The sequence below is a fragment of the Pagrus pagrus genome (genome assembly GCF_965226575.1).
Source record: "Pagrus pagrus genome assembly, chromosome: 24".
NCBI lineage: Eukaryota > Metazoa > Chordata > Actinopteri > Spariformes > Sparidae > Pagrus > Pagrus pagrus.
In genome coordinates, this window is record NC_140206.1 from 20,459,807 (window position 1) to 20,486,386 (window position 26,580).

At 41.0% G+C, this 26,580-nt stretch overlaps 1 protein-coding gene across 1 annotated transcript in view; it reads left to right on the forward strand.

Annotated features, from left to right (window-relative positions):
- The first annotated feature begins 3,877 nt into the window (after positions 1–3,877).
- LOC311253003 (voltage-gated delayed rectifier potassium channel KCNH8-like) overlaps positions 3,878–26,580 on the forward strand; it is a 146,749-nt gene continuing 124,046 nt past the window's right edge. The window contains exon 1 of the mRNA XM_084346675.1: positions 3,878–4,190. Within this exon, the coding sequence (XP_084202801.1) occupies positions 4,115–4,190 (76 nt within the window). The 5' untranslated portion in view covers positions 3,878–4,114. The remainder of the gene's footprint in view (positions 4,191–26,580) is intronic.

Consider the following 26,580-nt stretch of genomic DNA (forward strand, 5'->3'; position numbering starts at 1 on the left):
GTGTACTGGCAGGTGTGGATGGATTAACTGAGCTTGGTTCTATCTGCAACTCTGACTATGGCCTCTCAGTCCTCTCTTCATTGAGCCTGCTCTTCTAGATACAATGCTGTTACTGGTAATCACATGTAAAGCACGCTTCTGTAAAGAAAATCATTCAAACATGTATCAGTCAAACTGTAATTATCAGTTTAGGATAAAGTAAGATGAGTGAGTACACGGCAATATGAAAATACAAGCTAATTGTTAATTGTCAAGTTAAAACTGATGTTTATAGTATGATTTTAAATGCTGTCTAGTTCGTCTATAAAAATGATGTGGATGGTCAATATGAAGTTACAACTGATGTTTATAAACATTTACTGTCTTCATAAATGGTTTATAAAACATGTCATTGTTTGTTAACAGCCAAATAATTATTAACTAAAGTTTAATTAACTATTAATTTAACATTTATTAATGACTGTTTTATGATAGTGCTACCAAAATACTTTGGTATTAAAATAGTTCCTTATAAAAAAAGGTTGTGCAATAAAAATTATATTGGAGTAAAGCATAATCAGTCAAATGCACTTAAAGTATTAAAAGGAAGCAGCACTCAACAGGCAGCAGAATTGCTCCTGTTATTGGATTATTATTACTGATGCATTACAGTACAAGCTTTACAATGTAACTTATTGAGGTGAAGCTTAGTTTGAACATTTAACATATGTGTGAGTAGTTTGATCTGTATGAATAAAAAAAGAAGCAAAGTAACGACACAACAAAACAACAGCTGACATGGGCGTGAAGAACACCACCTCCAGAAAAGTACGTCAGGTTTTCCAGGTCCAAAGAGACATGTTTGTGCTGAGACTTTTTTTTCTGGCCGTTTCATGGCTTTATCAGACAGGAATCTTTGGAGAGTGACAGGAAACAGCATGAGATAGAGAGGGGATTACATGCAGCAAAGGGCCACAGGTCGGACTCAAACCATGGTCGCACCTCAGCTGAGTGTTCGGATTGACTCCTGAAGGCTTGAAGAGACAGAGGTCTGACAATGTGATGAGTGTTTCCTCTACAATCAACCCAATCACCAGAATACATGTTGGTATGTACATTTCTGCAAAACCACAGATACAGTGAAACTTTTCTTTATGTCCTATTTTCTATTTTGTGTTTGTTGTATGTTGTGAAAGCCCTATGCATAAGGTCTGGTAAGATTTAGGTACAATCCATATGGTCTGGGTGTGGACCGCCACACACAATGCAGGACAGGTCCCATGGTCTCCTTAAAAATATCCAGTGGTTTCACACTTACAAATATTGAAACGCAGTGAACTGAACCTGATATGACATGTCTTGTAGAAACATCAATATGGTGTGTATGACACACACAAATGTGAATGTATCAGTGGTTTGCAGGGATGTTTACTTCTAATATTTTATTCTGGCTGACAAAATACTTCAGTGAACCTGCAAGTCCATGTAGCTAGAGCCTAAGTCTGTTGAGGCCACACCTATGTACACCTGCAATATGACCTTTAATATATTTACCGCCCGCAGGGGCAAGTTAGGGATTTTTAATTTAATTTGGGTTGAAGCATTTGTTCAACCCAAAATACCATTCTGTCTTCAGGGTTGTTGCAACTGATGAGAATAATAATTGATGTGTAATGAGGTGGTTATCATACCGTGAAGATCTTGAACTGTTGTAACCCTGTGCCTGACGATGGTGGAGAAAAGAATGATTGACATAATTTTACTTTAGAATAGATTTTATTGACTGTGATTGTGAGGGTCAAACACACACACACACACACACACACATACAAAAACCCTCTTTTCATTTTGGCACCCTCAGGTAGTTGTGAGTGAAAAGTCCTGTGTGGGGGAGGCAGGATCATGAACACCGGCCTAAATTTACTCAGCACAGGACTCTAGAACAGTCCTGAGTGTCCTCCAGTGGGTGCTTGAGTCTACAAAGAGAAATACAAATGAACTGGAAAAGTTGCTTTAATGTGGGGCCAAATAGCAAATTAGTCTTACTTACTGCCCTCACCATGTCACCCTTTCCATATATTTTAATTACACTACTGTATGCAACAAACAGATCAGTTGTTTTGTACACTTAGCCAAGTGCACATAAAATGATAGGAAGTACTTTTCTCTGCATTGGCATTATGTACACAGGGCATTCATCTCCAGACACACAGTTAGAGCTCCTATAAGGAGGAGATCCTGTGAAAGCAGTAAAATCGTCTGCGGGGGTCACTAATGCAATACCAACAACCATTATTTTAATCACAAATATGCTTAGTTAAATTTACATTAATGATATTTACAGGCCAAAAAAAACATTTTTTCCAAAAGATCAACACACTGTATTCTCCAGCCCTGTCACCAGGAGGAAATAACTGTGCTTAACGTTCCTGCAAACCACATACATCCAAATGTGTACTTGTCTATACATACCATATTGTCATATCATGTTAACATCACATTTATGACCTGACTTTCATATTGGGAGGTGGAGGGGATGGTGGTGGCATTTATGAGACCTCGGAATAATTCGCAGTAGCAAAAGCAGGTATTTTAAGCCAAAACATCATGTTTTCCTAACCCTAACCAAGAAGTGTTTGAGTTTAAACCTAACTGGAGCATAAGCACAGTGTTGTGACAAGGGAAATCTTTAGTTTTAACAAATCTGTGGCTTTGCAGGAATGTGCTTTGGCAACATTTATTCTGGCACCTGGGTTGTATTCTCACTTTACCACCAAGCCTCCATGGGGCGCAGGAGAAGATTGCTGTTGAGATCGCTCTAGTCGAAATGTGTCATCAACTCATTACATGTATCAGCAGCACCAGCTCCTAACGTCAATTATTTCGGAGACCCTGACAAGGGTTTTTTTTAAAGGCCAAATTCTTACATTCAAACAAAAAACCCAGTATGATTCATGAAACCAAGAAAACCAATCTGTTTGATAAAGTTTTTCACACCTGTTAGGCTTATGGTACAGTTTCAAACAAGATGCCACAAACAGGAACAATTAGACACCAAACAACAAAGTACATTTCAGCAAAACCACAGATTAAAGAAATGTTTTTTGAAGTGAAGTTAATTGTCTATTTTTTATTTTCAAGTTCAAATTTTATTGTTATTTATGTTGCAACTTTACATTTCTTGAGGTCCAGTTTTCAATATGTCTCCTCTTACAATGTTGTGCTTATGGCCTGGTGAGGTTTATGCACAAAACCCACTTGGTTAAGGTTTAAAATACCAATATCAATAACTTAAAATATTCACATCTCTCATACATGACAGGTATTTTACACATTGTAAAGCCAGCAGTGCAGTGTCCTCAGCTTCACTGTCAGCTTGTCATAATATCTGTTTGCATATGAAATATAAAATCTGGGATGCATCACATACAACGCACATGTGAATGTCTCCCACATAGAGCACAACGTAGTTTTAGATATTTTATACGTGGAATATAATATATTCATCAATATATTCAGTATGATAACTCCACAGTTAGAGATGTTTTAATATCTACTCCATCCTTAAATAGTGTTTTCATTGTGTTCTTGAATTGACACATTTTGCAGCTTCAAGTGTGAAACAGAAACAAGAAGTGTTGTAGATCTGAAAAAAATACTATCTAACACGTTAATGTACTGCTTTAAATCGCCACTGATCAGAAGATCAGAGGGGGAGACGTGACTCCACTGAGATAGAAGCTCTGCTCTGACAGAGGAGACAAAAAGGAAAGAGCCAATAGAAAGAGAGAAAAGTGTTTGTGCACGAGAGGGACGGGGTTGGTGGGGGGTTGCGTTGCAGCACACTCGTGCGTAAATGTGACCATCCTCGCCGCGGTCCCTCCATCCATCCCTCCGCCCTCTCCCCCCAGCCTGCAGCGGCTCCTCTCTCCTCCTCTCAGCCGGGATCACCTGCTCGGTGGTCGGTGCTCACTGTTGGACCGTGGAGTCCCGCGTGTCTCGGCTCGGCGCCCTCCTGCAGGGGTTAGGAGGGGCGTCGGGGACCTCGTCTAGGTTCCTGCCAGGCTTCGTGTCCACCGCCGCGGAGAGCCATGGCTCGGAGCGGCGGGAGAGACGCGGCTCGTCCCGCTCTCGGATGCCGGTGATGCGGGGTCTGATCGCGCCACAGAACACCTTCTTGGACACCATCGCTACTCGTTTCGATGGGACCCGTGAGTGAATGATCCTAATCCCATGATAAACAGATTATTTATTCAGAACAGTTCATTCATTCAGCTGCGAAGTGCTCAGTGAGGACACCTGAAGACAGACAGGACAGATGCTGTGACTGATGAATGAATTATGATGAATGACAGCTCAGACTAATGTTTGGCATATTAATTATTTATGAGGCTCCTACCTGAGCAGCCACTTTAAAGATGAATTAAGCAGTCTGCTGCTGCTGACTGAGCCTCATGTTAAAGTAAATGACGTGCTGTCTCTGTGTGAGGAGATGCAGCTGGTGTCAACACTTCATTTGTTCTACACCTACGATCATTAATACAAAATATTTCAACCTACTTTAATCTCAATAAACAGTTTATTCTGATTGTTTTAGGCTATATTTATTTGACGTTGCACATAATATCACAGTCTTCACAGTGGAGTCACTCAATAGTCTGTCGATACCATGGAGAAAAGTGACACAACACGGAGGGCATACAATCTGAGATATTTATTAAAAGATAAATATAACATGGCTTGTCTACTGTGTGTAAAACACAACAGCATCTAAGTTTACTTACTCCTGGAGGCGGCTGGGCTATGTGGCCATTGCAGCGGTGTGTGTGTCTGTGTGTGTGTGTGTTCACTTTCGGAGAAACACACACAGCTGGTCCTGGTGTGTCAATACTACAAACAACACTAGTGACCCCTGGCACAAACATGAGCTGCTTGCAGTGTTGTGGAATGAAGGCAGCCTGTTTTTATTGAAACTGGCTCTTTATGAACAAAATATTACAAACCATTACATTAAAGACAACACAGAACCATTCATAAAGTGAAGGTGGCACCTGATAGACTTTCCCTAAAACCATCACAGTAACACACAATTCATAAATGTGGATCAGCCACATCGATACATACAGAAACTGCTGTCAGTCATGTTGCAAACAGCTGTTTTTAACACAGTGCTGAAGGCAGGACTGAGCAGCAGAGGGACTGTGTGGATAAGAGATCTATTGTACAAGAGTCAGAGGGATCTGTCTATTTTCTGAAGTAAGTACAGAGGAAGTATCATTTATGTGGCATCCGTGCTGCTCCGTGCTGTGTTAGGGAGTCCTGTTGAACAGTCAACAGACAATCTGTCTGTAGGTATTTGATGTTTCCTGTGTGTCACCCGAAGGCAAACTTTCCTGAGATAGCACTGATTCAATTAGACTTTTCCTTTGTGTGTCAACAGTGATCAGAGTTCTGAGAATCTGAGAGTGGAACAGTTTGCACTTGCAATTTCACACTAACATCATGTGTGTATTCTATTAATCTGTGGTGTATGGTTTATTGGGATGGGGGCGTTGAGGGAAGGCTATGATGGTATACCTACTATCACCCTGTTGGTGTTATTCATCAAACATCATGATTCATGTATGTTCCTGAACCATCATTTCAACTTATGAAATAGTCAAGCAGTCATGGTTGAGTGGGTTAAGTGTACTGTAGGACCCTTTGTTGGCAGCCTGGGGTTCATGTCCCATTGGGAAGCTATTATTATTATCCAGTATACTACTCATTTTCCATTTCTTTTCAGTTTTCTGTCACTGTTTGGTTAGGTTTTGGCAACGAAAGAACTTGGTTAGGTTTAGGAAAAGGATTTAGGTTAAAAGAGACCATTTCACAAAGTTAAAGATGTGTTTGAAAAGAAAACGTCTCCCACATGCTTATCTTTTTTCCCAGGTGGCAAAGCTATGACATTACAACAACATGATTGGTCAGTTACAATGAGGGTCATGGGGCAACATTAATTATGATGTTCCAGGAACAACACAGGGTGATATCAGAAAATCTCCTTTTCCAGAGCCAATGGTTTTTCTCCTTTTGCTACACATAGTGATAATGACCAAAGAACACACCAGGAACTTCTGTTCCACACAAGGGACACTGTCCACTCCTTGACTGTGTCTATCTGTACATATTCTGTCCATGAAAATCACAGCATTGGTGTCAAGGTCCCGGCTGGTGTGGAGCCACGAATATGTTTGACTCTCACTGAGAATACAAAGTGATCCAACGATCGGATGGTGCAGAGCAGCAGGTCCCTGTATTTCCACAGCACTGCCTACAAGACTCCCCAAAGGACATAGACAGAGCTCGTAATGCATAACTAAACTCCCTTAAGGCCTCCAGGAGGAATCAATGCAAGAGTAAAGAGCTGGTCCACTGAGCCACAACCAAGACTGAAGACACACTGCTTCACTTCATCTGAGCTCTGACCATCAGCCTCCTCTCTAGCACGTACAGTATAGGAATAACCTTCTTCAGTGATTAATGTGAAGTCCTGATTGGTTCTGGGTTCTGTTTTCACTGTGTCTGTGGTTTGTCAGCAGGATGACACAAAAACTACTGAACAGATATCCACCAAACTTGGATGGAGGATCGTTCTCAGCCCAGAATAGGCCCCATTAACTTTTGGTGTGGATCTGGATGAAGAGACTGATCACATTTTTGTTAATGTCTCAGGAAATAATCCAAGGCTCTTGATGAAAAAAATGTGAGGTATTTAGGTGGCAAGTATCTACAGTATGAGCAAGTAAAAAAGGAGACCATTGGGCCTTGGCAGAGGTTTGCAGTCAAATGAGAGATGAGGATACGACTGAAAGTCTCAGAAGTCAAGTTGAAGCGGGAGCAATTGTTGAACTGTTGCGGCAGGCAGGTGGAGCTTGTGCTTCTCACAGCCGTGTGCTCGTAGGACCTTATTTGTGCACATTTGTCCACATACTTCATCCTGAGGATGTTTTTCCACTCGTGGATACTGTTCTGTGCACTCAAATCAAGTACATGTGCTTTGTTTTTAAGTGCACAGAATTTCAGACTAATTCAACGCCATAAAGCTCTATATCAGTATTTTGCCCCCTTTTTGAATCAGCTAATGCAACATCTCTTTACACATTTGTTTGTCAATGGATGTTGAAGCTGCCAAGCATTCAAGCATTCAGGTCAGCCCTCGTCAAGACAGTGCAATAACTTCCTGAGCCACCAGAATCTCATTTATCCACAATACCATTGGGCTTTTTAGAATTTGAGTCACCTACACATCACTTATACGAGTCCTCCACTAAGGATGTGTTAATTGGATTCAAGAATTCCTCTGTATCTCAGACGAGGTCAGCAGGTCTCTTATGATTTGTTGATTAGAATTAACGCCTGTTTGTCTGCTAGTACAAACTACAGAGTATAAATAAATTCATAATTATTCGTGATTACACTCTGGCTCACAGTGGGAGAATTTTAATGAGGAGCTGCTAATGGTCTAACTGTACCTGGCTGTCTGTGGAGTGCTACCAGCACAGTGTGTGCACGTCAAGGGGTAGACGGCTGGAAAACTCTTTTAGTGTTTGAGGCCAGAACACACCCAGCTAATGGACGGGGTAAGATTTGTGACGCCATTTTAAAGCACAACACTAATGAGCAGTATCGTAGCCGTAAGTGCAGGTTCGGAGAGGCATCAAATCACAGTGTGACCAAACCTGTTTGAGCTCCTTACTTATTGTGGGTTTTGTTATTCTGTCCACTTGGTGACAGATTACAGGACTGTGACTGATGTGAGCTAAGTAGCACAGTATTTCCAAGTGTAAAGCTGGGTTCTTCATCTCTGCCATACAACATTAATGCAGCATGAGAAGCAGTGAGACTCCAGGGATTTCTCTCTAGTTTTCCTTTTACAGTGAAGAAGAAAGCTTCAGATAGATTTGATTAACCCAGATATATCTCAGTACACTACATACATATTTATAAGAATAAAGGTTACACGTTTTCATTCATCATTAGGCCAATACTGCCTGATCATCATTGCTGTGAAAGATATTAATAACTATTTGAGGGATTGCTATGAAACTTTGAGGCCTTCATACTGCCCACAAAAAGTAGTCATCTCCTCTAGTGTAGATAATTGATGACCCTACCTCCCTTTGTGGGAGACTGGCGTGTTTTGTCCAATAGAGATACCTACATGCAGATACTTTGGTTTAAACACAACATTTCTGAGTACTCAAATCCTCAAGTTCAAACTGTTCACAAATGCAAATGTGACTCCTATGTAAACTACATAGAATGCTACTCTTCACTAATCAATAAAATATTTTTGATATTTAGATATGGCTAAGGTTTAATAATGGTTTGATAAATAAATAATCAATTTATCAACTGATTGATTAGCCTGCCTGTAAATAATTTTTAAAAAGGACAAATAAACATTAAGCATCAACAGACTTCATGTGTGTCTTTAATTGCTCATGTACATGTGAAAGAGAAAACAAAAAGCAATTATAGCTGCTGCGCAGCAATGGGTCGGGTCCGGGCTATTTTTGGCAAATTTAGGCAATTCTGAGCAACAAACAGGAGAATAGGAAGACAAGACAGTTGACAACAATGTTCATTTTGGACCACTTGAGTATTGAACCCACAACTTCTGGAACCAAAGACTGTCATCTATCGCTCTGAGCTAATTGGTAAGTGGCAATACAACAGTGGCTTCACAAATTGAGTAAGCCATTCACTGTTGTGCAGGCAGATTTGAAACCACTGTAAAAAATTCAGTTATCAAGACAAAAATCTGAAAATACACATATTGCAGCATGGAGATGTTGGTAATTTTAAAAATGATTGATTTGCTCCATACGTGAATAACTGGTGTTTAGCTATGTCATCATTGCATTGACTCCAGTTGTTCCCATGAAAGAAAAATTTAAAATGCAGTGAAAAATTCAGTTTTTGAGGGTCAATTTTTGATAAATCAAAGGAGGAGAGAGGAAATAGGTTTAAGAAGTTTTACAGTTTTTGAAAAAAAACTGAGTGATGTACTTCATAATTTTTAATAGGTTTAAATGTACAAAAGTTTTTTCAATATTGAGGCTACAGTTTGATGAAAGTTCTGAAGCTGTTGCAAGTATGGTTGATTTGTTATGAATTTTCAAAGGTTTGAACTTTAGACGCTTGCTGTAGCACACCATCAGGACTATTGGCTTGGGTTTACAGCTGAGGTAATCTGGCATGAGACTGGACCTTTGTGCAAAATTTGGTTAGCTTTCATCCATGGTCCAGTCCAAGCTATTTGTTTTTATTTAATTTAGAGGCTTGCTGTGATGCCACCATCAGGACAATGGTCTTGTGTTTTATGTTGAGGACATCTGACATTTTGATCTGTCATCATCATCATCCTTGCTGGGTCTTGAACCCACAACCCCAGACACCAAGCACCAGCTCCTAACTCACTGAGCTAATTGGCTGGAAGTGAGCCCTGCTGTGTGGCTTCATTTGTCGACTCAGGGAGTCACTGTCCGGGCAGCTGTTGTCAAGGCAGATTTCAAAAATGGTCAAAATGTCAGAAATTCTGTTACCTGAACAAAACTCTGATAATACATAAATTGCATCTTGACAGCATGGAAATGTTGGTGATTTGTTTTTAACTTGAAGTGTTTTGCTTCATAAGAGAAAATTTGATGTTTAAAAATGCCACTCTTCCATTGACTCCAGTTGTTCCCATGAGAGCAGAATTCAAAATGTTCTCAAAAATTCAGCTTTTGAGATAAAATTCCGTGTCAACCATGACTGCAAAATATTCTCAATTTTTTTCAGGAAGATTGAAAATGTATTTAGCAAGAATTTGATAGTATATGTTTACAGTACCGTTTACAGTCAAACATTTTGATGCACTGTAGGCTTAATTTTTGATAAATCAAAAATCCGAGAAACAAGTTTTGTGGAGGACGGTCTGAAGATGCTCTCTAGCAAGTTTGGTGGCAATTGGGCAAAAATTGTGGGAGGAGATAGGTTTTATAAGTTTTACAGGTTTTGAAAAAAACTGAGTGATGGACTTCATAATTTGTAATGAGTTTAAGTGGACTAAAGTTTCAGCAGTATTGGGGCTACAGTTTGGTGAACGTTTCAAAACTGTAGCATGTACTGTTGATTTCGTAGGTATTTTTAAAGTTTTTAAATTTAAACGCTTATTGTGCCCCCCCCCCAGGAGGAATATTGACATGTCCTTGGAATTAAGTAAATCTGGCATGGGGCCGGACATTTCTGTAAAGTTTGGTGAGTTTTCGCCCATGGGAAGTATGACTTCCTCGGAAGAAGAAGAAGAAAGAAAGAAAGAAAGAAAGAAAGAATTCCTAGGAATACAATAGGTTCCTGGCAGCTTAGCTGCCCGGACCTTAAATATTCAGATCAGAACCAAGTTCCTGACTTGATGAATGAGTTAAATCATTAATCACTGACCAAAAATGACAACTCATTTTCAGTCTGAGCTTTATAGTACTTGTCAGACGAACACAAATTAATGGCTACGCTATTTGTTCATATTGACTGTACTTGTATAGTCACTGGAGGTCACACAGAACTCTTGGTTGAACTTCATTCCCTAGTTAGAAAATAAAGTGTGTAAAAACTAGCGAATGAGACAGAGGTGTGTCTCAGCAGTGACAGATTCTTGTGTTCTGTGAAGGGAGTTCTGGCAAAAAGCTGTGAGCTGTAAAGTTCTGAAGCTGATGCAGAGTGAAAATGTGTTTTCAGCCAGTTGAGGAAACACATCAGAGGGCTGGTCGAACAAATAATCCTGCATGTACGAATCATCTTGCTGCCAGCCTTCATCTCCTTAAAGGTATATTTGGTAATGTTGGAGAGCTAGCAAGATTTGAAAGTGGCACCTCATCTAAGCTCTATCCTCTTCTCCCCCTCTCGTCAGTGCTCTGTCCAAAGCCCCGCCCCCACAAACTTGAACGCTAGAGATGGGATTTATGGCTCTTTGAGGGGAGCCGGATTTTGGTGAGCCGTTCCTTTCAAAGAGCCGTTCAAAAAACTGGCTCATTTGACTGATTTTTGACTGTCATGTTACATTTGCATATCTAATAAGCACCGTGCAGCTGGGCTGTCCTCCTCCCCATGTAACTTTTTTTTCCCCCCTGTTCTCTGTCCCACTCAGGGGCGGAGCAAAGGAGGACCTTTTGTGTGCATCTGCATGAAACACGCAGTGATATATAAAAAAAAAATAAATAAAAAAAAATAACGGTTCCCAGCTGTGACTCGGTTCCCATCGTTCATGTTAACGTGAATGTTCTTGAACGCGCATCAGCCAATCAGTCAGCAGGGCAGAGGAGAGCCGTTAGTATAGGGCTAATACAAGCTACAAAAGTAGCTAAGTTGGCTAACGTTACATATTTCATGAAATTAACAAATCCCCCCAAAGCAAAACAAATAATTACCTGTCCAACAGAAAGACAGCCACCTCTGCATCACTTCTGGAAGTGCTACTTTTGGCATTACCGCCACCTTCTGACCTGGAGTGTGGATCTCCTGCTAGCTACGTATGGAGTGTGCTGAATATATCCGGCAACGGTGACACATGATGAGTGCGCACGCAAGGGGGGGGGGGGGGGGGCGGGGGGCGTACAGCTGCCACAGAGGTCTGATTTATTTTGTTCCTTTTTCTGAACACATTGGCTGTTTTCGAAACCGCATTACCGTACTGCCTACTACATACTGCGTTAGTATATACTGTATACTGCATACTGAATGTGGGATTCAGTATGCTACCTCAGCAGACCGACGCCGTTCACACCGCAGTATGCAGGTTTCCCAGAATGCATTTCATGGCGACCGGCAGTGGTAGTTGTAAAACAGGCGCAAAGCTGTTTTATTTTCCACTGTAGCGCTGTTAAAATGTCACTTTATTAAGTTTTAATATTTTTTCATGCAAGAAAATAACCGTTTAGATCCCCAATGTGCGGCTAGTTGACTCAAATGACGGCTGTTTAGTAATTTGCCTCGATTATTTGGAGAAGTGAAGCTCCGGAAGAAGCGGGTCGTCTCAGAGGCAGCAGCCCCATCTCCAGAGGTGTTCCGCCGGCCAACATGCGTTGTCATCCCGGGTGAGACAGCAAGCCAGTTATCTTAACCGCTGCTCTTTGAAGATTAACCGCTAGAGGGAAGCTTCATGTTTGTAGTGGACAGTATACAGTATAGCGCTGTCTCGGGAGCTCTGTATGTACAGAAATCACCAAATATTAATTAAAAAATTTTTTTTAATTAACAGAGTACTTTTTTTCATTTCATATGTACAACAGCCTGGATTTCTATTGTACCTATAGCTTTCGTCACAATCGTCAAGTAGCCTATGCACTGTACTTATATGTAAACAAACATAAAGGCTGTACTGCTCCGGAGTACGTGACGAGGACGTCATGACCCAGGCTCCAGCGCATTGCATTGTGGGAAACAGTAGGCAGAGTAGACTGGTCGGATGCATACTGGAAATATTTTCTGAATCAGTACGACATCCGGGAACTTTTCGCATACTGCAGATTTAGCTTTTGTTTGCATACTGTATACTGCATACTACATTTTGGCCAAATCAGTACGTACTAGCAGTATAGTATGCGGTTTCAAATAGAGCCACTATGTATGGACTACTCTCAGGATGGAAGGACCATTTCACCCAGTATAACAAAAAGTGTTTCTGAACAGGATTACCAACTATACCTTTAATGCTGGCTAGCTCTCTCTTTCATTTCTTTGGAACGGACTCTTACATTCAAATCTCTGTCTTTCTTAACCATTGTGTATTGATGTGATATTATAAATGAATAATAGACGACTATACTATACACACTTTTAATATATTGCCATGATAACACAATTCATTTGAAAGCAAAGTGAAACTAGTGAAACTCAGCTTTCCTGGCTCGACAGGATAAAAACTTCCTCTGATGTGAAACTAACTGAGGCCTTAAACAGTAATTAATCATATTAAAGGTCTCATATTGTGCTTATTTTCAGGTTCATACTCTCATTTTGGGTGTCTACTTGAAAATGTTTACATGCTTAAACATTCAAAAAACATGTTTCTCACTCTGTCTCATACTGAAGGCACAGTTTACAGGTGGTGGATGAAGCATTTTGATTAGGGGTGTCACAATTATGATTCTAAATTGGAAATTAGCTCTTAATTTCGATCACCCCTTACCCCCACCCTGCGTGTAACAGCTGGCCTCTGAAGAGGAAAAAAAACACCTCAAAGACGACACTCACACTTCTCCTGTGTGATGAAGACGATCAGCTCACTGGTACTAGAGGAAAGTCTGACAGCGTCCAACATGTTGGTTTATATCCTTTATTGATTTGTTTGTGAAGAGGGTTCACTCTGGAAAGATTTGAGAAACTGAACACACTGAATTTCTCTCTTTTGATGAAGTTATTATAACTAAAGTTCAGGAACTAGACCACGCCATTCTCCCTTGCCACCTGAGCCTATCTGAAAGGAAGGACTAGCTGATGTGGCTATCCTGTCTGGAATGTTGCCGGTTAGGGGAAGTGAACCCACCATAGCTGATCGTTTAGAATCATGAGACTGTAGTTCAGGTTTCATTCAATCAATACTTTATTGATTCTTGAAATAGAGCATAATAGGTGTGGTTTCCTATAAAGGAAGTAAACAAAGGAAATAATGATTAACAAATTTAGGCTGGTGACTGTACAACCTCTATAGGTTAGCCTAACCATTTCTCTCCCGTTCGCCTCAAGTTCTCACGTTTGTTTGCACTTCGACTGACGTTAGTTAAATAAGTCAACCAAAAGCTTCATACCTTGTGGATCACAAGTTAATTCTCAATCCCCCAGATGACGATCTTTTTCACGGTTGATCCATCATCTCTGAATCTGCTCTGTCTGCGATTACCTCCACACCGACATGGCCAGCCACCCAGCCACCACGCCTGCACTCCGTTTCTTTCCTCTAGCTAACATTGCTTCCGCAGCTACCCCCAGTTACTCCTTACCAGCAACCGCTACCAACCATACAGCCACTCCCACCTCAGGCCAGGCTGCTCCCACTGTCATCCATCCTTAATTTCCTCCTGTTCTATCCCTGTACCCCTCTGAGTCTCAACCTCACTGGTCCCTAGACGGTCCAGAGACTCTACAACCTTATTCAACCCCTCTCCTCCATCTCGATCTCTTTTCCTTCATCCACCTACCGACCTCTTCCCTATCCTTATCAAGCATTCTATCAATTCAAATAAAACTACCCTTATGCTAAACAATGGTGTGGTCTTTGTTAGTGGATGGTTTATTGTTCAATCACTGAAGGCTGGTGTTTGTTGTTGAACTATGGAATCTTATTTTTTGGTGAATGTTATTTAAACGTGTCCACTCCAAACATCAGGATAACGTGAACCAGTTGTTGTGAAATCATTTTTTAAAGAAGAATGAAAATTAAAATGACAGTTGTCTGGACATAAAATCAATGATCTGTTGATCTTTACTAATACAGGTGCAACAGTCTAACAATGGCAGAGCTGCCAGTGCTGAAGTTAAAAAAAAGGTTGAAAGTCAAATTGAATCACAGACTCAGGGATTCATGACAGCCCTAGTTTTGATACTGTCACAGTGTTCATATAGTACCTAGATGGAACCTTTGACGTGCCCATAATGACAATGTTACCATGCTGATGTTCAGATAGTATAATGTTATTAAAGATTGATGTTATAGTGTACCATGTTCATCTCATTTTAGCTAGTTAGTTAGCATGCTAAACACAAAGTACGGCTGAGCAATGTAAATTAACTTAGCAGATATTTAGTCATAAACAAAGATAGTGGACAATTAATTCATTCTGAGGGTTAATGCCTTCATGTCAATCTATTCAGAAGCTGAATGAATGTTTGTACTAAGTTTTATTGCAATCCATATAATAGTTCTTGAGATATAATGGACCAAAGTTTTCGACTGACAGACCAACATCGCAGCCTTAGGGCTTTCACGCTTTTGCAATGATCAGAAACCATAAAACAGATTGTGACTTAATTGGGGTAGGGTCACTGAGATTTGGGTCGCTTTCAGCACCAGGGGATATTAATTGAATTTCCTTACCAGGTACTGACAGTCAACACTTTTGTTGTTATGTAGCAGAAGGGCTGCAGAGCAGCATTTAATGGAAGAAATTCATCAGAAGGCTGAAAACAATGTTACTGCTGATATATTTATTCAACCATTGTGATTGACTGAAAAAAAGCTTTTGAGGAAAAGTCACACACACCAATCATGAGGGGAAGAAAGTAAAATGATATCTATATGTTTGGAATATTCAACACAACCTCATACTAAACCGCTGAATAAGTTGTAGCCAGTGACTCTAAGACAGCCAGTGACAAGTTTGCCAGACCTTTGTTGTATGCTCGCAGAAGTCCGTGGCATTCCCTGTGGCATTGTTAGTGTTCTGATCACACCAACTCTGAGTGGGTTCCCATTGTATGATTTAGGGGTACTGTAGAGTTTTCTGCAACTCCAGCCTTTTAGTTCATCAGAGGTTTCCTGGGCAGTCTTGCCTTTTATTTTTGGGGTTTTTTTCTGGGTCTCCCGGACACTTTGGTTTGGAATCAGCTGCTGTGCAGCGGTGGTTTAGTTCGTCGTTTTGGTGCTTTGTTTTGTTAAGGAAGCCGGTAGTGGCTCTTTACAGTTTTCGTTTCTTTTTCCCCTTCCAACCGATCGCAATTGCGATTTAGTGGTTATCCCTCTGGGATAACTTTAAGTAACCCCTGGGCCCGCACCTGCGTCCCAACCATTCCCCATCTTCCTGACATGTTGTGCTTGTAACTTAAGTTGTGTTATGCTTGTGATGTAACTTGACAAGTTTGTGTGTTAAAATAACTCAATGTTGATTTCTGGTGGCACACCGTACATGAACAGTGATCTCCTGAGTGGAAGTCCCCTGCTTGTCTAACCCAACTGTCCACCCCGTCCTCCCCCCATGCAGACTTTGTCACTCTTTATACTACTTCACCTGATTCCTCCTTTGCTGCCCTCATAATTACTATGGCCACTAGAGGTCGCCACCTCACAAGAAACGTAAATATGGGCTGTTTCAAATAAGCTGTTTTGACAGTCGACCTATATAGTCTGGTGGTGACAGGTTGGAATATTGATTTGACTGTTTTCTTCATAATAGTATATATATTAGGGCCGGGACTTTAACGCGTTAAAAAAATTAACGCATTTTAATCGCACTTATTTTTGCACCGCGGAACGTTTCTCACTGGATGAGTTTCAGGCGTACCGATTATACTGGAGCACAATTATTTAACGAGTTAAAAAGCCGCCGACACTGGCGCCCTGGCAATAGCAACATAAGCAAGACAGCACCGCTGTCCAGCTCCTCTCTCAGGCCTGCCTTCAAAGTCGTCAGATCATGTCTGTGACTGGACACATGAGAGCAGCTAGGGACGGCGCTCTGATACGCCCTGGCAACATATAGCAACATAAGCAAGACAGCTGGACTTTCAACGCGTTACACCAACCACAGCACGCTGTCCAGCTCCTCTCTCAGGCCGGCCTTGAAAGTGAAAGTGAAAGTTAAAACTTTACCGAGCAATCCTTGTCGCTGCTGAATCATTGTTGGTGATTATTTATTATTTATTTCACTCGTAAGGCCGTGTAATAAGCGGGATAATGTATAGTTACATTACATTATCCCTTACTTACATTAGGCTGAGTTCAACAAATCAGTTTATGCTACTGCGATTTAAGTAGTTAAATACAGTAATCATCATAGTGTAGTGGCAGGAAAGACCATTTACCAAATAACGTGTTACTTAAACATTTTTCATTGTGCTGTGCTCTAAAAATAAACTTACAATCTAGTGTAGAGTCCTGTATAAGGAATGTTCAGCTTAAATTTTCCCCTTAAATTTAGGTTCTCGGGAAAATTGCATCTTATCAGGTAATAGTTAGTCGATCGAAAAGGTCCATCAACTAATGATTAATGAATTAATCGATAATTTGCATCCCTAGTCTGTTGATCTTGGTTAAGTACCACCTTGAAAAAAAAATAAACAATGTTTTGTTGCTTAAGCTTATGTATTCAGTCATTATTCAATGGTATACTAAAACCCATATGAAAAAAAATGCTTCTCACTGTTCTCAGGTCAAATATTTATATGCGATTAAAAATGCGATTAATTTTGATTAATTAATTACAAAGCCTCTAATTAATTAGATTAATTTTTTTAATCGAGTCCCGGCCTCTATATATATATATATATATATATACACGATCTTTACTTTTGTTTGTTTCTTTTAGCGCAGATGGCTATGCCATTTTTAGACTAGTCTACTCTAGCCTAGTCAAGGATCATTGCTTTTATGCCATGATAACTCATTTAATTTGTAATTCTTATTTCAAAAGCTGGTCTACATGGTGTCATGAGCAATATAATCTCCATTATTCATTTGCAGACTAAGGCCTTATCGTCAAATTTAAATCATTTATTAACAATATAAATGTAACATTCTCTTGTTTCACCAGTCTACTCTAAACTATCTGTAAACAAAAGAAGAGAAGTCATAATGGGTACCTGCCATCTAGTGGACTTTAGATGGTCATGTAGCTCTGTGTGGCTCTGGAGGTCTAGCAATCTGTCATTACAGCCCCTAAATCTCCACTGCTCAGACCTCCAATAACTTTCACATTATCACACATGGAGGGTGTGAGGGACCGAGTCAGTCGGCAATGAGGACAACAGGGAGTAACTTCAAAAAAAGGTTTTTTATTTACCCAAAATATAAAGCAAACAAAATTTCTCAAATGAAACTAATAAAGGACTGGGTCCGTAAAAGAGGTCAAATCAACAGAACTGTACAAATGTCAACTGAACTTACTAGGACAAGGACAAACAGACTAAACAGACCTCCCTACTGAATACAGGAAGGGAACTTATATACCGGGTGATCAACCCATATTAACACAAGAGGGATTAACATAAACACTGAACACAAAAGACAACAGCTAATTTACAAACAAAGCAAAGCTTAACTCATTAGAATAAACACAAGCATACCTAACTAAACCAAATAAAATTACCAATTGTCTAAAGAAAATAATAAATGGTAACTAATGCACTAAATAACCCCCCCACGGTGTACTGGCCCTTTGGGTTAGCCCAATCAGCAATCACTGCTACAAAATGGCGGCGCTATATATATACATATATACATACACATATGCATACACATATATACATACACATATATATACACACATATATATATATACACATATATATACACACATATATATATATATACATTTACATATATACACACATATATATACACATATATACACATATATATATATACACATATATATATATATATATACACACATACATACATTTTTGAATGGAATTATGGAAATAAATAAACTTTTCCGTGATATTCTAATTTCTGTATATACACACACATATATATATATATATACATATATATATATATATATATATATATATGTATATATATATATATACATTAGGGCCGGGACTCGATTAAAAAAATTAATCTAATTAATTAGAGGCTTTGTAATTAATTAATCGAAATTAATCGCATTTTTAATCGCATATAAATATTTGACCTGAGAACAGTGAGAAGCAATTTTTTTCATACGGGTTTTAGTATACCATTGAATAATGACTGAATACATAAGCTTAAGCAACAAAACATTGTTTATTTTTTTTCAAGGTGGTACTTAACCAAGACCAACCAACTAGGGATGCAAATTATCGATTAATTCATTAATCGTTAGTTGATGGACCTTATCGATCGATTAACGATTACCTGATAAGATGCGATTTTCCTGACAACCTAACTTTAAGGGGAAAATTTAAGCTGAACATTTCTTATACAGGACTCTACACTAGTTTGTTAGTTTATTTTTAGAGCACAGCACAATGAAACATGTTTAAGTAACACGTTATTTGGTAAATGGTCTTTCCTGCCACTACACTATGACGATTACTGTATTTAAAGTCCGTGTAAAGCAGCAAAAAAATTGTGTTATGAGTTTGTCACACCACAGTAACATGCATCATTGACCACTGAGCCAAATTTGAAAGATTAAAAAAATTGCTAAGTATATAAAATTAGGTCTCAAAATCATGGAAAAACAAGCACTTCTCTCTGCTCTGAAACGCTGGGGGTGTGTCAGTTAGAGGTGCTGGAACCACGCCCACGCGCGGGAGGGGAGCCCTCTGTGTACTGCACAAGAACGTAGCCTAGCAACAATGGAAGCTAGTGCTAGAAGAGTCATGTGAAGGACCCAGCACTACCTGTTTGAGCCATCAGAGACAGAAACTGACTCTGAGTCAGACACTGATAGTGCTCAGCCTCGTTCCTCACAGTCTCCATCAGAATGGTAATTTATTTCCCAGTAATTTAAACCCCGGTCTACATGTAATTCCTTGTCATAGCTATATTGGTGCACATAAAATATTACCTGTGGATTATCATTGTGCTGTCGGATGGACTCCGCTCAGGGAATCAGGCCAAATCATGTCATGATTAAATGCAATAACATTTGCTAACATTACATGGGCACGACAGGATGCACGATGTAAAATCACTTTCAGGATTTGCACCTTCAGCAAAATGCATTTAATTAAACAAATACAATATTTATAACATAAGCAGACACTTACACTGGCGGGCACGTAATGCCGGTGGTGGAGATGAGAGCACCTGCTGTCGGCAGACAGAGAGGATCGGTGGCGAGCACCATTATGTGCCCGCCACCGATCTTCTCCGTCCATCCCCGGGAGGATGCAAGCCGGGGACGGAGAAGATCGGTGGCGGGCACATAATGCCGGTGGCCGTGATGGTGGCAGCCGCTGTCGGCGGGACTGAGGGAATCGGTGGCGGGCACATAATGCCGGTGGCCGTGCTGTAACTATCGGGGGTAAAGTGGACACTGCAGAGATGGGTGTTGGTGGTGATTTTGAACTCTCCACAGTAGCTCCTCTTGACAACATCGATCCACCATTTCCTTACGTTGTCTCGGTAGGAGACTTAAATAGGCTAACTGAGCCGTTACCCTGGCCTGCACACTGTGGCATCCAGGAAAGATGCATGAGCTACGTGGAGGAGACATGACTGGTTAGCTAGCTGCAAACTATCATAAGCGATGCTATCCGAGACTCGAGCTAGCGGAAAACCACCAAAGCTAATGCACTGAGCGTATTTATACCGCTTCCGCAGCAGGGCGGGGTTTATACTAATCATAGCCGCGTTACGTAACGCAGCTCAAATTTTGCAGGGCATGAATGTTTTAAACTGAGTGTCACACACTAATCATCTACTAAACTCAAAGCACCTGCACAGGTTTCCCCAGGTGTCATTAAATTGCTTCACTTTGGTTCAATCATCATTGATACCCTCCATAGGATAGGTAAGCCACAAAAGTTCATAGCTAAGGAGGCTGACTGTTCACAGAGTGCTGTGTCCAAGTATATCAATAGAAAGTCTAGTGGAAGGGCAAAATGTGGCAGGAGAAGATGCACCAGCAGAAGAGATGACCGTGGGCTTCAGCCGATTATCAAACAGAGGAGATTCAAGAATCTGGCAGAGATCCAGAAAGAGTGGAATGAGGCAGGAGTCACAGCTTCAAAAACCACCACATTCAGACGCATCCGGGAGATGGGCTACAACTGTTGGGTTCCTCGGATCAAGCCACTTCTGAGCCTCAGCCAACGTAGGAAGCGTCTCAACTGGGCCAAGGGGAAGAAGGACTGGACTGTTGGCCAGTGGTCCAATATCCTCTTTTCCAATGAAAGTAAAGTGTGCCTTTCATTTGGGAATCAAGGTCCAAGGGTTTGGAGGTAGACGGGTGAGGAACAGAACCCAAGCTGCTTGAGGCCCAGTGTGAAATATCCACAGTCAGTCATGATTTGGGGTGCAATGTCCGATGCAGGTGTTGATAAACTCTGCTTTCTTAAATCCAAGTTCACTGCAACAGTCTACCAGAATGTTTTAGAGGACTACATGATTCCTTCTGCTGAGGATCTGTATGGAGATGCAGATTTCATCTTCCAGCAGGACCTGGCCCCTGCCCATACCACCAGAAGCACCAAAACCTGGTTTGATGCCCATGCCATCACAGTGCTTGACTGGCCAGCCAACTCGCCGGACCTAAACCCCGTTGAGAATCTATGGGGTATTATCAAGAGGAAAATGAGGGGCACCAGACCCAAAAACAAAGAAGAGCTGACAGCAAGCATCAAGGAAATCTGGCCTTCCATAACTCCCAGGCAATGCCACAGGCTGATTGCCTCAATGCCACGGCGCATCGAGGGAGTGATTAAGGCAAAGGGATTCCCAACCAAGTATTGAGGATTGACATATCGTTTTGAAAGTACCATATTTTGATTGATTTGATGTGATCCTAATTTCTTTTTTTTCTGCAAAAACTGAGAAGTAAATGGTGATTTCTTCACAGTATTCTAATTTTTTGAATTCCTGTTTTCGTGGGTTTCCATGATATTCAAATTTTATAATATATTAATATATATCTTATCTCATTTTCTTTCCGCTATTTCTATTTTATTTTATTTCTATTTCTTAATTGACAATTTTACCATTTTCTGGGAACGCAGACACCTCTTTAAGGCCGATGGATTTTGCCTCAACAAGTCAGGAGTAAGGTTGTTAACCTCCAACATATTTTACTCTGTGCACCACACATAAGTTCTTCCTGCCAAGGACAACAAGCGAGACAAACCAAAACAACTGATAAGTCAGCACTCGGGAGGAGAACTACTACTGCCTGAGATAAGCTTCGAACAGAGAAGACAGCTATGCCAGGAGGAGGAGTCTTCACCGCCACCATCTTTGCCCCCCAATGAGGAGTGCCCTCTGGTTACAGTTACAGTAGCTGTAATACTGACTTTAGCTAACGTTATATATATATATTATAATATAAAATGTATGACCATTCGATCAGAAAATAAAAACATTGAATGTACTTACTGTGAATCAGAAGTAGGCTTGCGCTTGTGCTTGCGCTTGTGCTTGCTTAGCTTACGAAGGAGATATTAGCGGGTCAATGTCAGTTAAAAGCAACGTACCAGAAAGAAGCGCGTGAGTCGTGGCGCTCAATCGACTACTTCTGGCTGTCAGTGGACGTCCAGATCATAGCTGGTATGAACGACTTTTCACAACTACTTCTGGATGTCAGTGGATGTTAAGATCATGGCCTGACTGGACGTCTTTTCTCAATGTCATTTATCAACTAGCTCTGGATGTCAGTGGACGTCCAGATCATAGCCGGTATGAACGTCTATTCTCAACTACTTCTGGATATCAGTGGAAGTACAGATCATAGCCAGTATGAACTTTTTTTCTCAATATCATTTATCAACTAGTTCTGGATGTCAGTGGACGTCCAGATCATATCCAGTATGAATGTCAATTCTCAACTACTTCTGGATGTCAGTGGAGGTTTAGATTATGGCCTGACTGGACATCTTTTCTCAGCGTCATTTATTGACTAGTTGTGGTTGTCAGTGGACGTCCAGATCATGACCTGGCCCGACGGACGTGATATCAACCTGCTTTGGACGTCCACAGACGTTGCCTGCTCAGTGGGAAGACCCAGTCTCCCAGGGGAACAAAAAAGAAGAAGAGGGAGAGGCAACGGATCAAAAAACTCACGGTTCGGATTGTTTCTCGGATCAGAGTCACGGATCGGATCATTTTTCGGATCAGCAAAAAAAAAAAAAAAAGACTAGACATATAAACAAAACTTTGTCTTTCGTTTATTATTTTGTTTATTATGTAAAACACTTAAATTAAAATATATAAAATCAACTTAAAGTGCACAAGGCATAATATCTTAATGAAAGAAAGTGCTGTATTTATAGCTTGTGCAGGTTTTAAATTGTTGTGGTTGTGCATTGTTTTAAGGGAAATGCACATTTGCTTAGATGTTTGTCTAGATTATACTGCAAACCTTCTATAAATGTTGCTCAGGTTCATCTTTTTGGTACCTGACATTAGGCCATGTTGGTATCCATGGTGCTAAATGGAGTGTGTTTGTGTGTCTGTGCAGGTGCATGTGATTGGTTCACAGGGCCCGCTAAGGCCAGAGAAGAGGCCCCCAAATGATCTGTTGCTGTTCTTTGCTTACACTGTTATTAGCTATTATCAATGTTTGTGCAGACAGGTGATGGTTGATGATGTTTTTCATAATATTGTTTGAAATCATACTTTCACACATTTTGGTTTTATTATCACCATAAGTTGCTGTGTGTGGTTGTATAATAAAGTGTCTTGTGTTTATGCTCAAGTGGGCTCAGTGATATGTTAATAACAATATTATGGTGTTTTCTGGCTCAAAGAGGGAAAACTCACTGTTGTATGGCACGAAAGAAACTAATGCATTTTGTGATGTGGATTACCTAGATATTACACTTTTTTAAAATGAGACTCTATAAATCAAGGGGATGGAGGGCCTACAAAACCTCTCAGCCCCGGGGCCTAACATTAGGTCTGATGACAGAGTGCCTAGTCTTGAACTGATCATACTCCTCTGCTTTGTGAAAGTGCTGTGCAGTGGATGACAATCATTGTCCAAGCTGGTAAGCAGTCTGTTCAGTGTCTTTTTCTCTGCAATAGCTCTGATATCCTCTAGTTCAAGGCCAGGAACAGAGCCAGCTTTCTTTACTAGCCTGTCCAGTCGCCTAGCATCCTTCTTCTTAATGCTGCCTCCCCAGCATACCACAGCATAAAAAATTACACTGCCGACAACAGACTGGTAAAACATACAGAGGAGCTTGCTGCAGACATTGACGGACCGCAGCCTCCTTATGAAGTAGAGCCGGCTCTGTCCTTTCCTGTAGAGTGCATCAGTGTTGGCTGACCAGTTCAGTTTATTGTCAAGGTGTATCCCCAGGTACTTGTATGTGTTGACCACCTCCACATTGGCCCCCTCTATGCAGACTGGCAGCAGAGTGGGCTTTGACCTGCGAAAGTCCACCACCATCGCCTTGGTTTTTGAAGTGTTGCGTTGCAGATGGTTATGCCTGCACCATTGCACAAAGTCATCCACCAGGCTCCTGTACTCCGCCTCCTGTCCATCCCTGACGCACCCCACAATTGCAGTGTTGTCTGAAAAATTCTGCATGTGGCATGACTCCGTGTTCTAGCAAAAGTCAGACGTGTACAAGGTGAACAGGACTGGTGACAGCACAGTGCCCTGTGGTGCTCCGGTGCTACAGACCAGTGTCAGAGAAACAGTCCTTCAATCTGATGAACTGTGGCCTCTCTGACAGGTAGGCTGTGATCCATGATACCAGGTGGGTGTCCACACCCATCTGCAAGAGTTTTTCCCTCAGTCTGAGGGGCGGGATGGTGTTAAAGGCACTGAAGAAATCAAAGAACATGATTCTCACAGCACCTTTCCCCCTGTCCAAATGAGAGTGTGTTCTGTGCAGCAGGTGTATGACAGCGTCTTTCCATGCCCACCTTCTCCTGGTACACAAACTGCAGCGGGTATAGTGCGTGGTGAACCTAGGGTCTGAGGATGTAAAGTACCAGTTGCTCCATGCTCTTCATCATGTGTCTGAAGTTGATAAGCTCACTTGGGTGTGGCATCTTTGGAATTGGGATGAGGCATGATGTCTTTTATATTGCCGGGACTTTTCCTAGTCTGAGGCTCAGGTTAAAGATGTGTTGAAGAGGCTCCCCCAATTCAGCAGCGCAGGCTTTGAGCAGTCTTAGACACACTCTATCGGGGCAAACTGCTTTTCTGTGGCGAAGTCTCCTCAGTTCTCCCTTGACCTGGTCTGCCGTGATAGTGGGGGGGAGGGTAGTCTCTTTGTCTTTGGAAGTTGACTGATGGTTGGTGACTGAGATGAGTGGAGCCATTTTGTTTGTGGTCATAGCTGGTTATCCAGGGCTTGTTATATGGAAAGCAGCGTACAGTTCTCGTCGGAACTACAATGTCCATACAGAAGTTCAGGTAGTCAGTGGTGCAGTGTGTGATGCCCTCAATGTCCTCTCCATATGACTGTTGGAGCACATTCCAGTCCATTCATTCAAAGCAGTCCCTCAGGGCCTCCTCTGCCTCGGGGGACCACTTCCTGAAGGAGCGTGTTGTGGTTGGTTCTCTGTGGACACATGGAATGTATAGTGGTTGTAGGAAAACCAGGTTGTGATCTGGTTTTCCAAGTGGTGGCAGTGGGGTTGCAGTGTAAGTGTCCTTTGTATTGGCATACAAAAGGTCAATTGTTCTATATTCCTGTATTCTAACAGTTAATCATCTCAAACGTACAGGCCTATTTTTCCTGGGAGGAGTGATTCATCAAATCCCATTACATTCTGTCACACTCTTCAGAATCACCAGCTGCATCATTCTTATGTTCAAAAACAGCCTCCATCCTCAGCTGCCTCACAGAGCTGCTTGGACCATCAGATGTCACTGCAGCATTTTTTTCATTAATTTAACACACTTGGTAAAACTGACAACAAGGACCCAAAAGCTGTTGTTGCTGTTGTCACTGCAAATCTATCTGGCACTATAGGTATGAGTAACACAGCCTACCACTGCATTTGGAGTCCAATAGTCTGTTCTTGCAAATTTAGTTAGAAAGCCAGAACTGAAAAAAGCAGCTTCAGAACATGTCATTTTGACATAACAGCCTTCACTGTGGACATGTGACACTTTGACCGAAAATAATTCTCAAAAAGCCTTTTATATCCAGCAAGAAATCATGTTAGCTTGCAGTTGTCTCGTATAGCCAGACCTATGAGGTCCCACTGCAGCCATCATCATTCTACTATAAAGGAAAACGCCTGGCTTGTTAGCTTTTTTCAAAACCGTTTGCAATTGATGTTTTGCTGGCACCTTTTTACATGGGAAGAAAAGGCATCGAAAAGGCTAAATCGCCACAAAAGAAAATATAACAACTGCTAGCCTGTTTACATTCAGACCGTTAGCGATCAGGTCAGGGTTAGGGTTACTTACCATTTACAGCATTAAGGTCGCTTGCTTGAAAGATGCTGTCTTTGTTGCTGGGAGAGACCTGGATTTCAAAAAAGCTAACATACATAGCGAAAGGGAGGAGACTGCCAACTGAAATAGTTGGCCAATGGCAGGCATGTACACACAGTAACATCCTGTCTGACAAATGGTGGAGACTTGCTGGCCACAATAGATTAAGCAGTAACAATACTGTTTGAGTGGCATTTGCATCTTTATCTTGTTTGTATCTAGTTGCCCTTACAGAAGAAAAGCATGTGTATTCATATGTCGCAACATGTAGTACCACATGCTACAACATGTGATCACAATGTGCTCCATATGTTGCAACATGTGGTAACATGTCAGGTTGGTTGATTATAAGACTATAAAAAAAGTCATTTGAAAGAAATGATGAATTCCTATTCTTTTAGTCATTACCCAAAGCTCATGCCCACAGGTGGGGTTAAAGATTGAAAGGTGAATTAAGTTTAGGGCTTTGCCTTTGGACTAGTTCACAAGTGTGCTAAATAAATAAAAAGCAATACGCTGACTTTCTTCCAACAGTAAG